The sequence below is a fragment of the Numida meleagris genome, chromosome 3, assembly GCF_002078875.1.
Source record: "Numida meleagris isolate 19003 breed g44 Domestic line chromosome 3, NumMel1.0, whole genome shotgun sequence".
In the NCBI taxonomy this organism is placed as follows: Eukaryota; Metazoa; Chordata; class Aves; order Galliformes; family Numididae; genus Numida; species Numida meleagris.
In genome coordinates, this window is record NC_034411.1 from 23,888,190 (window position 1) to 23,900,990 (window position 12,801).

The 12,801-nt window shown below is 35.5% G+C and overlaps 1 protein-coding gene across 21 annotated transcripts in view; it reads left to right on the top strand.

The window, feature by feature from the left end:
- The window catches only part of MTA3 (metastasis associated 1 family member 3), a 696,451-nt gene that overhangs the window by 53,808 nt on the left and 629,842 nt on the right, over positions 1-12,801 (top strand). For all 21 annotated transcript variants that reach the window (XR_002436305.1, XR_002436306.1, XR_002436307.1 and 18 more), the window contains 3 exons: positions 675-774; positions 6,681-6,869; positions 11,994-12,068. Coding sequence is in view for 5 of the 21 variants with exons in the window: in XM_021389468.1 (XP_021245143.1) it covers positions 675-774; positions 6,681-6,869; positions 11,994-12,068 (364 nt within the window). In the remaining 16 variants the exon portion in view is untranslated. The remainder of the gene's footprint in view (positions 1-674; positions 775-6,680; positions 6,870-11,993; positions 12,069-12,801) is intronic.

A 12,801-nucleotide genomic window follows, 5' to 3' on the forward strand; every position in this document is an offset into this window, starting at 1 on the left:
GCAGTTCAGACACGCTATCACACTAATTCTCCATCTCTGTGCCTAAATGAATGCCACAAAAAGGTAGAATTTTGGAGAAAAATGTGTCCCATTTCAATAATACTGGTATGCTCTTATTAATTAGGCTGAAGGATCTGCTTGTTCATTCATACTTTACAGCTGTGAGAAAAGTATGACTTTGGAGGTACTAATGTGCTCTGTTTACTAATAGAAATAGCAGAAATACACTACTGAAGTGAATAAAATGTTAATAATTTCCTTACAGGAATATGGTGGTGAACTGCTTTTTTTAAATTGTATTATACAGTGGATTGGCTTTCTAATTTTAAAAAAGTTGTCACAGTTGCAAAACACAAAATAAGTCTTTGGCTTCTAAATAAGTAAATAAGCTACATAAGAACGAGTATTTTTCATTTCTAGACTATTTCAAACAAGTTGCTTTTACATGTAGAATGTTACTTTTGAGGGAAAAGGTCAGAATTTTTACTGCAGTATTCGATAGTTTGCCTTTATAAAATTACCCTGTTAGCAAAGATCTGAAATCTTAGAATTTTAGTATGTGCCTTTTTATTTTAAAATTACACCTTTGTGGATATTGTATAATCAAGGCGTAAAAAAAGGAATAAATCTTTAAAATCTTTATGCATTTACTGTCTACTCTTTCTCTGTTGCAGTGCGGTTGGCACGTTTGCTCGGGCGCTGGACTGTAGTAGCTCTGTCAGGCAACCTAGTTTACACATGAGTGCAGCTGCTGCTTCCCGAGACATCACACTGGTAGGTGGTTTGTTAAAAACCCTGCAGCTTTTCTGTATCTGTGATTTTAGTAGTATGTTTCTTATTGCTCCAGAGTCTTTGTCCCCTAGATGTTTGAATTCACTTAGATACCTGCGTGGATTTTTTTCCATGTATATGGTGGATAATCCTGAGCATTTTCTATAACCTGTTGGTGCTGCTATTGTAATCGTACCATAAATCACTTGGTTTCTACTGAGGTCTGTTTAAATATTTTCACATGTGATGATTTGTGTAGGAAGGTGGATAGTACTCATTGCATAGACCTCCACTGGAATTGATGTGTGATTTAAAATACATTGTAATAAAGCTGATTATACCTCTGTGTCTGTAGATTTTCTAGAATATAAGCAATATAACTTTGTAAACAACTTCTTGAAGAACATTTTACTTTGGATATCCTTAGGATGCTTACTTAGTTTGTTGAAGTAGTCACTATGATATAAGCACCTGCATCTTTTAGAGGAAGTTTAAAAGTATACTAATACAGACCTAAGTTTTATCTCTGCATATTCACAGTAGCTGAGATGACAAGATGTGCTACAGAGATTAAAGTGTGCCAGGAAAGCAATGTGACAACAAAATCTTACTGTTTCATGGAAATAAGTTTGGTTCTAGCTTCCAAAGACACCAGCAGGAGTTCATTATTTTAAATATTTGTGTACAGAGAGATGATACAGTACGGCAGGCATGTCCAACCTGTGGACCATGTGTGGCCTGGTGCAGCTTGCAGTGTAGCCACTCCCTACTCTGTGCTGTAAAGGCAGAGTTTCTTCCCCATGAGCAGCCCAGCCTGGTGCCAGGAGCACAGCCATTACTCAGCAACAACCAAACCATCAGTGTGCTATTAACGCTGTTTGGGGTGAAACCAGGACACAGAGAGGGCTCAGTGCGGTGCTAACTCACGTTATGGCAAATGATTGTATGCATTTTTATACACTGGCTACAGACAGTCCTGTGAACTGCAAAAAACATGTAGCCCAGCTTTCCATTCTGATAAAGGAATCTGAGGATAGGTTTCAAGATTTCTGGAAAAAAAAAAAATTTGTTTTGTATATTTGTCATTCTGTTTTCAGTTGATGTAAATAAATTACTTGTGAATTTTCAAATGGAATCTATAGAGTTGCAATCAGACGTTCAACTCAAAGAAAAATTTGATCATGTCTCTTTACCAAACTTTTATAAGACCTCTCTTACCACAGAAAAACATCCCTTGATTTACAGTCATGCCTTATTCATGTCATTGCTTTCTCGCAGTATGTACATTTATGAACAACTATTTTGAAGGATGAAGGACAGGAATAGTAAAATTTCATCAAAAATCTCTGACAAACAGCTTGAGAACTCAATAAGAACTGCAACAACTGCTATCAAACCAGACTGATGCATTAGATTCACAAAAAAAAAAAGGTCAAATATCTCCCACACAGTGAGGTGGTGGGTGGTGCATTTCAGCAGAGGCAACAGCGACTGTGGTTCACCACTGCTAGTGCAGGTTTTGACAAGCATGGCATGCAGGCCATGTTCATCAATGGCAAAAATGCGTAACTAATCATGGTGACTATATTGAAAAACAGTGTTTTGTAGGTGAGAATTTGCTCTATCAAACAGAGTTACTCTGCTCACTGCATTTATTGTGGTTTCCATGAAAATAAATAGGAGGCGTTACTTTTGGTGCGACCTATGTTTATGTCGCCCAGAACAATTCCTCTTTACTCAGTGCAGCCCAGGCGAGCCAAAAGGTTGGACACCTATGCAGTACAGTATAGAGATGATAGTAAAGAGGGTCCATTACATATCAGATAATTGACTGAACTTGAGGACACTCAGTGAAACTATCACTTGAAAATCTTGAATTGAGGTATTGCCTTATACAGTAGAGCACCTCTGCTATTCAGTGCCTCAAGATTTTGAAGGAACAAGCAATGTTAGCAGGAAAAAAGAGATTAGAAAACTTACAGACAATGGATCCATAAGTTGATAATAAGAGCCAGAGAGAAGCTGACCATCTAGCACTTGTAATTCCCAGAGCTTAATCTCTAAGTGATGTTTTCTAGTTCTGCTGACAAAGACAGAATACTTCAATACGTGGTTGACTAATCTGATTCAATAGGGCACTTCTTATATTCTGAGTAAATTATTTTCATTACTATGATGAGAAAAATATTTAATTTCTTACATTTTACCATGTACTCTCAAAGGCTATTAAACAGGAAACTGATTTAGTCTGGACTACTGTGGTGTAGTAAAGGCAGTAGCAAAAGGTAATTTTTTCAGTAATGTTCAAGAGAGTTTGTCCTGTATTGAGAAGCTGCTTTTTGTTTCGTGCTTGCTGATATGACCTTGCTGACGTAATTCCGTTCACGTTAAATACTTCCGTTTTTTCCATCATAACAGTTCTTCCATCTGATGTTTTTCATTTTATTAAGATTGCATTGGATTAAGAATTTTTAATAAATCCCTCAGAACGTACATCCTTCTTAACTGTATTCAATGATTAAGAGAATAGATTGATCCTTATATAAGTTTCTTTCTGTTTGAAAGTAAATGTGCAGCGCTGCTAATAAAAGGATACATTTAGCGTTTGAGTGCCATATAAATGTTTCTCCATTGCAAATGATCCATTAAATTCCATTACACTTAATGAAAGGCATATCTTATAATGAGGCACTAGAGGAGCCTCCCCAGGTTTAATTATTGTGTCTGTCTGTTCTCTCCCATTTTCCTACCCCCACAAGCTTTTTAAAACCCTCTTTTGTGATGTACTTCCTTCTAAGTTAAGAAAAGACATATTTGTCATTTTAATAATTATTCTATCATATTTTCTCATGTTAATTAGGTGCCTATTTTGAGCAGCAGTTAAAGTTAGTACAGACATTTGCAGAACTTATGGTGGATCTCATTTATGGTTTGGAAGGAATGTAGGTGCCTAATACTAAGACAATTAAGCCGATGATTTTCTTAGTGCTGGATAACCCTTGCACCTGAAATTTTATTAATGGAAATTCTGTATGCCATGTCTGTGGGCTTCCAGTATTTTTAATTAGTTGTTTCAGTTATAGATGACTTTAAGCAATCTGATAGCACAGTTTATAAACATAAGTAAATTCAGGGTAGGTATGCAATTAGGAAGGGTCTCGTGAGCTTAACAGTGAGAGGCTACTCTCAGCCTTTTTTATCTTGAAAATCTGGGGAAGGTAGTGAGATAAGGCAGGAAATTACCAAGTTATTTAGAAAACCTTGATGAAATACACGAAACTATGCAGGTTTATCTTCCTAGATGATAGTGTACTTTTTTTGTTGTTTGTTTCTTACAATAATACACTCTGGTGAGACAACTAAAGGTTGTGTTTCTGGGGCACCCAGACACAGCGTTTTCTTTTATAATGAAATCAGTCTCTGAGAAGAAAAGGAAACTCAGAAGGTCTCCTGTTTCAAAGTCCTGAATGTTGCAAGGTATGTACACTAAGGATGAGTGCCCTTAAAGCAGACGAGATTGACAGATTCAGTGTACATGTTCTGATGAACCCATGCTACTTTTTACTATAAAGTAGTAGATCTATTCTTGGATGTCTCTTGAAAGTTAAAAAAGTGTGAACAGGTGTCTCTGCACCAATTTTTAATGACAAGACTTCTGTATATGTGGCACATAAGATAATCGTGTCAAAAATTGTTGAATTAATATATCCGTATTCAGTTTCCGGTTTGAGTGCCATCTTGGAGGCAGTTCAGTCTAGTTTATTTAACTGATTACTGAAATTGCAGCTGTTTTGGGAACTGTTAGAGCTCGTTTGCAATATGCCCTCTTACTTCTTTTTTCCCGGCTCTGTTCTGCCTTTCCGGGCTTCGTGGATAGCTTCTTTCTTTGCCTGTTTAAGTTTGAACTTGAAGTTCCTTCTGTCTGTGTGGACAATATCTTCCCTCTGATGGGATCTCTCATTTGTGTTGGAGAGTATGCTCTGGGCAAACTTACTGAGGGTAGGTGGTTCTTGTGTTCTTCCAGGCCCTATCTGGGAAAGTCATTGACTGACAGCTCTTCCCAGCCTCCTGCTCCTTGGGTATTGTGTACCCGTTAGTTGATTCTTGTAGTCCTTGTATCTTTGGGTAAAAGAGATAGAAAGGAGAAACTCCAGGACTGTGTCTTGGACAGCGTCTTCTGGTTGTTCTTACTTTTGCTGGCACAGTTTACTCATGGTAATGTGGGAATCTACTGGAAGTGGAAGCTGACAGACCTGCAGAAGGCAGATAGTGTTACTGTGAGAACTTGTCAGTAGTCCTTTATTGCAGATCAGCTCAGTAAAGATGGTTCTTACCACAGATTTTTTGGTCAATTTCATCAATATCAGGGAAAAAAAAAACCATTTATATAATCAGTTGTTCATTTTGGATGGAGAAATGAATGTAAAGCAAGAGCAAGGATTTATTCTATTGTAATTTTTTAAGAACATTGATATCAACAGTTAAATTTGGATGTAGCAGCTGGTTGGAAATTTTGCAGGATATACTGCTTTTCCACAAGGGCTGCAATTTGAACTTAGATTTAAATCTTCTTAACACATATATCATAAGAGTTCAATTTTTAAGCTCGTTTTACTCATTGCCCACATGATAAGCCATAGATCAGTAATTTAATTATCTAATCTGATGATTTTGGCTTTTAAACATTAGGCTGCAGTGTTTCCGTATTAGAATACTTTCTTTTAACAGTGACTTCTTCTCAAGGCTGGTGAATGTGGCTTGAACAATAAGTATAGTGACTTATTGTAGGATAATGGTGACATTACTTCTGGCAGATTAAACAGTTCGAGAATCTTGTCCCCAGTAGTTTTCAAAGAGGTATATGGAGAGCTGGAGAAAGACTTAGCACCTCATAGGAGATAGCGAAAGATAAGAAGAATCCATTATTTGCGTTTTGTATGCAGAAGCTCAACTGGAATTGCAGTGTAAGTGCTATACTGACACATAATTCAAGACCATTCCTTCCTTGAACAGTTTCAATTTCAGTAAGATGAATTTAGGGCTATGTGAGAGATTGCATGCTGCACTTACAGCTCATTACTGTGGTGGGCCCAGCGTGTGGCAGCTCAGTGACATGTAGTCACACACAGACAGTACTGTACTTAATACCTCTTACACCACCTTCAGCACAGTGGTTTAAGATGGTGATGACAGGGGCTTTCAGGATGCTGAGTTGGAAAGGCTTCTTGCATGTTGTTCATTTTCCCTGCAGGTGGATTTATGAAGTAACAACTTACTTGTAATGTTCCCCATAATTTGTGAGTGTCCAATATTACCTGTAAAGATAAGAACACTATAATGTGTTTGTTTTCTTTTTCCACTTAAAGGGAAAGTGAAGTAAACCAAAAACCTAATTTACCTGTCTCCAGAGTTTTAGCAAGGGGCAAAAATCTTACTTGTTTTTCACTAAGATAATAATGAAAACAATAAATTATTTCCTTTTCCAGCAGTGAGAATATTTAGCACGTGTATGTCTGAGGAGCTCTTCAGCTACTATTTAGAAGTTTTCCTAATTAAAATTGCTCCTCAGTCAATGTAAGCTGTTGTCTCTACTGGGTTACTTGAAACCAATTTCTACCAAGTAAAGATTCTCCAGAAATGTTTGGCGGTAATTTGCAGGAGCTAATTAATTAATGTTATTTTTAGCAAACATTTTATTAAGATGTTTCCTTTCCCAAATTAAGTAATAAACAACTTATTTTCCTCATATTTCACAGTGGAAATCCTATGATATCAAAATACATTCTAAATTTAGCATTAGTTGATGCTTGTTGCACAGCATATAGAAAATAATACACTGTATTTGTGTTAATTGGACTACTGTCTAATTAAACAAGCTCTTTTTTTCACTCTCTCCTTCTCCTTCCTAGTTTCATGCAATGGATACATTGCATAAACATAACTATGATTTGAGCAGTGCCATCAGTGTTCTAGTGCCACTTGGAGGACCTGTCTTGTGTAGAGATGAAATGGAAGAATGGTCAGCATCAGAAGCTAGTTTATTTGAAGAGGCATTGGAAAAATATGGAAAGGACTTCAACGATATTCGACAAGACTTTGTGAGTACTGAAGTAGAGTACTTCTTTGTAACTGTGACATGGGTGAGCGTAACTACTTTCTATAGGTTTTAAAGATCAGTTGGAGGAGAAATTTGTGTAGCCAATATATGTTATGAAGATGTACATTTTATCCAGATGAAAGTAAATATTTCTTGTTTGGTGCAATTCTTTGGAAATATGTTGGCAGAAGATAATCCCCTGGCCAGATAGGGCATATCATATGGAAATGTGTTTTGTTTGAGAATTTTACAAGGATTTTACAAAGATCTGTAAAAGCTCCAGAAGATTTTCAGAAGTTCTTTACAATTTTGAGTGGAATTTATTAGATATATGCTTGTCTCCTCTGAGTGTTTTTGGAAACTCTGAGGTTCTCTTTTATGATTGGCAGAGAGAAAATCATATTCAGATAGCTTTCAAGTCCACTACAGTGAGTAACTTTGACATACTAGATATTTTGGCATTTCTAAAAAGTTTTCTAATACCTTCTAAATGGAGTTTTTTATAATTAAACATCAGACTACAGGACAGCAAAGCTTTAATTTGCGGCGTTCTACAACAGAGTAATGAAATGAAGTTAATTCTGACATTGCTGAAATTGTTAGTACCTTGTTTACAATTTTTTCTTGTGTGATTCCTGAAGAATCTCCTTTTCAAGGAAAAGTTGTACTAAGTTGTTCGATCTGTGAAAAGGTTGGGATACAAGCAAAAAAATTTTGTAAAGGTTGAATTTAAGATTGTAGTTGAATGAAACATTTTCACAGCATTTTCACTCTGAGAATTCAAATTTTATTTTTCTTTGTAGATGTTACTAATCACTTTTGGAAAGGAAAAGCAGTACTGTATAGTACAATGTAGAAGTCCTTTCAATTTAGCATGTGGGACGCTGGAGGAGGCTAGGCACTAAGCTGTCCTTCTCATTCACAGTGCTGGAATGAAACAAATAATTGAATAAAAGTGGGAAGGCCATTGTTTTTCTGAAGAGCTGACATTTTAACAAGTGTATTATATATGCATGCTTAATTCTTAGCTTTCTAAGTGAGAAAATTCACTGTTTATCATGTGAAGTTGAAAATTGCATTGTGGACAAAAGAGCTCTCTTAAATTTGAGAAAATGTGAGTGGAAAGGAGTACTATAGATTTCTAGAACCTAAATCAATGTAAACTACATTTAGTTGTTATTTATCTTGCAGATAAATGAGTCCTCAGCTGTAATTGTGGAGTAATTCAGTAGCTATGACTTCTAACTGGATGTGCTGCTTAAATGTCTCTTAATGCATAGTATTTGTCTAAGGCATCTACTGTGTATTTCATTTGCTGTTTACAAGTTGAGTCCTAATGCAACTTGTGAGCAAGTAAATCTAAGTCTTTTCTCTGTTATTTATTGAAAAGAAACTTCTATATAATTTTAGTATGTTATTACATGTAGCTAAATTCTGTTGATGCACATAAATTGACACAGCACAATAATATGTTGCAGAAATAGCTTTTTTGTCTTAGTGTTCAAATATAGCTACTTTAGTGAGTTTAGAAACTATTTTAAATAGCTTAAAATCTTCCTGAATTTTATCTCAGGTACATATTTCCTGAAACACTCCGTCTTTCATCCAATATTCCTTCCCAAAGCACAGATGCTTTTCCCTTGCCTTTCTCCCAAAATGTAAGAGGTCTAAAGATAGGGTTACATAGCCTAAAGAGGGCACATCAATGATGAATCAGAGTACAGCAGAAGTGAATATGGGTTAGTAATCAACTACAGTCCTTTAGTTAAAACGGGAATGTTATCCTTCGTCACTTTTCTTTTAACGTTTGGAAAAATGGCATGCCCTTTTTAAAGTATCATTAGAAGAAAATCTGTTTTACATATTACTTCATACAGTATTGGTAACAGTGCACACAATCTTGAGATAAATTTTATGTAATTTGGAAGCTCTCCATTAATCATGTAATCTTGTGAGATACCTTAATTTCTCCAAAGTAAAAGTTACATATTTTTGCTTGCTATGTAATATTCTGAAGTTGAAGAGTGTTAAAAACAAGCCTTTAGTTTTAAGTAATCATCTAAAATAGATCTTCAAGATTTAGATTATGGATAATATGAAAAGTTTCGGCACACTGAGATAGCTGTAAATTTCTAGTGCTCCACAGTTAGTTTTTCATTAGAATACATTTATCGATTACCAATTATCATACCTTGTAATTTAGTCTTATATATGTGGGAAAAGCCCAGACAAAGAAATTAATACACTGGTAGTCTATGTGCTAACTTGTTTCAGCACCCATTTTGTATCTAATGCTATGTTGTCTGAGAACTTGAACCTAAGCAGTCAGCACTGTGGTGCCACTGTGCAGGCAAGGCTGTCATGGAGTTGGCAGCAATGCTGTGAAGAAGAGGTTTATGCCGTACTCCTCTGAGTCATTACATGCCAGGAGAGTCATCTTCTGAATCGGCCCAGGTTTCCAAGGCAAGATGCGATTGCAGCCCTTATATTACAGTTCTCTAAAGGGCAGGCTCATTTACTTTACAGCAATTAGTAAGAACCAGCACTGTTTGACATTAAACTTGCAGCTCAAACACTGTGCAATAAACATTAAATATTAGGAAGCAAAATAATTATTATAAATTAAATGGTGTAAAGGAGTTTACCTTTTTTAATAGACAGGAGAAGCTCATTTGTTATCAAATTACAGTCTAGTCTTTGATCAATCATTTTCATCTGCTGTTGACTCATCAGCTGCTAAAGGAGCTCATTTGCTGAGGTTCTGCTGACTTTAAGGAGCTATGTGAATCCTAATCAACCTAAAATTTTTATCTTAATTCGATTTACTAAATTTACTTGAATTACTTCACAGCCCATGATAGTAAAATAAGAGTGAATATTTTATGTTCTCCAAACATAAATATTTTCCTAAACAGCATGTTAATTCTTAGTTTTTCGTGATCATAATTTTTCACAAATATATGACATTCATATCTCAAAGAACAAAGGAAATGCCTTGAGAATCAGACTCAGTATCGGAAAATCATGGAAATACGCTTTAACGTTAACACCTTCATTTTAAAATAACTTAGTCCTATGTTTTTCACGCTGATCTGATTTGAGTGGTCCATTTTTACCCCATAGAAAACTCAGGAATTGAAAACTACCTCTTCCTGTTTTTATACTGCTAACAACTCTTTTGTCCTACAAAAATGTCCGTAAGATGGTCATTTGTATGTTTTTCAATTTGTTTTTATTATAATTTGATAATGGCAGTACATTATTCTGTATCTGCTTTTGGTTTCTGTGGCAGTTGGGAGCAACTTAAGGAAAATTCTTGTGCCCCTACAGTGTTTTATCATTTTGGTGTGCAAGTAAACAGAATAAAGGCAATTCGTACTGTGTGTCAAACAGGTTTTCTGGGATGTGTGACTCAGTGTAAAAAGGATTATGGTTATCCAGTTCAACCACCTTAATTATCTTTCATTAATTGCAGTTGCCTATTGAGTGAACAAACATACTCATGTCACAGTCATAGTTGTAGCAGATGGGAGTTTAGAGAAATGGTAAACATATTCTGTGGCATGAATGCGTTAGTAGGATAAATGTTGAGGAAAGAAAATAGCTGTTGAGAAGTTAAAATGGGCTAGATGGCAACAACAGATAGTTGGGGTTTCACCTGGATGTCAGGAAGTATGTGGACATGCTGAGAAGCAGCTCATCTGTCAACTCACACCAAAGGTGTGTGCTACTCACTGGCCTTTTCTTGGGAAATTTCTCTTAAGGCATCCTTTACCTGAGAAAGTAAAAGAACTTCAGTAAACTGAATTGTGTTACTGTTTCATTGCAGCATCAATTTATGTATTTGGTGTACTGCCACTTATTTGTTAAATGCAAATAGACAACCTTGCTATTGTTTGGACCAGGGATTTATACACTGTGGTATACTGTTTGAAAAAGAAGATGCAACTGAGTCTGAACACAAATCCCAGCTCCTGAAAGTGGAAATGGGAGCTGAATTCAGTTCATCCGAGTGTCTGCAAGCAAACAGAGTGAAAAACTGGCTGTAAGCTCCTGCATGCTGGCAGAGGCAGTTTGATGCAGTTTTTCTTCTGCTGCTTTTAGGAACTCACTATAGGTTCAGGAGCCTATTGTTTTGTCTTAGGACATGGAGAAAGCTGCCAAAGTGGAGTCAGTAAGATTGCAAAGATAAGTTTTCACAGCAGGATTATTATTAGCGTTCATGAATGCCTCCATGAAATACTATGTACAAAATACTAATGTGTTTCCAAGTTATAAGTAAAAATTACATGAAATCTGTATGGGAATTGCTAATTTAAGTAATAGAGAATTGATGGAATTGAATGTGTATTTCTGTGAAGTAGATAATTCAGTATTAATTACAAATAGCTGCTCTGTGCTTAATTTTTTCCCATAAACATAGTCTAAGATTCTGTGATTTTAGGCTCATAGATTTTTACTTTACTGATAAATCTGTGCGCCCAAAATTAAGGAGGTAATAATAATAATATTCAACTACTCCAATCTTGCTTAGAAATTTTTGCAAAGTACTCTCAGTATTGTTCTTATTGCAATTTGTCCCTTGCATCCTTTTGTTTGAGGTACTTAATGGTTGAGTACGCAGAGGTTGATGCAGAACCAGCAGTATTATAAGAGCAGCTGAGCTGTTATGGGACTTGAAAAACCCGTGAATTAAGTAATACAGCCAGTGTATTTTTTTCTTATTTAGAGTAAAACTATTATGAGACTTGAACACAGTCTCAACACAAGGTGATTTATTTTAGTCCTGATGTTATTCTTAATCTGATGCACTTCATAACAGAGGTATTACTTCACATTTCCTGATGCACCTGCTTCGATCATTTAGTTTGACTGTCGGACTTACACATCTAAATCCGTATGTCATTTATTTAGTTTAATATCAATGCAATTCTGCGTCTTTGTTAATTATAAAGGAAGATTGTTATTATTAGTAGTACATGCATTTATATGCATATGGATTTTTAAGGTAGATATTTAACACATACATTTTAATTTCTACATAAACTGTACATGATTTTAATGTGTTGAGTAAAATGTGAACACTGCAATTTCTTGGAACTTCAGTTTGTAACATGTTTTTCAGCTCCCTTGGAAGTCGCTGACTAGTATCATTGAATATTACTACATGTGGAAAACTACTGACAGATATGTGCAGCAGGTAATTTAATGGTTATTTCAGCATGAATAATTCTGACACATTCTTTAAAAAAAATAAAGAAATCTCAGCTTGCTAAAGAATAAAAAATCATTTGTGTTCTTAAAAAGACACGTGGCAGGAGGCGTATGGTAATATTTTAGGATGCAGACTAGTGGTTTTGTGCTGTTCACAGGATGTATTGCCAAATCCTAGAATACCTACTGTACACTACATAGCTGTGAAGAACTTTTTAAGCCATTTGGATTGTATGCTTATTTGGAGCAGTATGAGTTCTGCATCTTTCTATGGTGTGGAGGAAAGAAATAGGCTACAGAGCAAATGCTCTAGGCTACGAAACTGTGTAAGGAATCAAAGGGTAAGGAAACATAGATTGTATTAAATGTGGCTCTTAATGTTTTGAACATTTTGTTGATACTTCATGCTAAAATATTACTTTGGCATGACCAGGATGGAAAAACAAAGTTGAGAAAATTCTGCACACAAAGATTATGTTCATCCTTCTGAATGAATGTTTGAGTCCTCCTGGAAGAGAAAAATGATAATATTATAATGGGTACCTTTGCTGGGATATTTGAAACAGATTTAGGCAGAACTTGAGTGTTACTACATTTTACATATTGTACTATTTACCTATTTATTTCTTGATTTAGATACTCAAAATATTTTAAAATACTCCATTGTAATTCACAATTTAACATTTTAGTTTGTAGCTCATTCACTTGTTGTATAATTA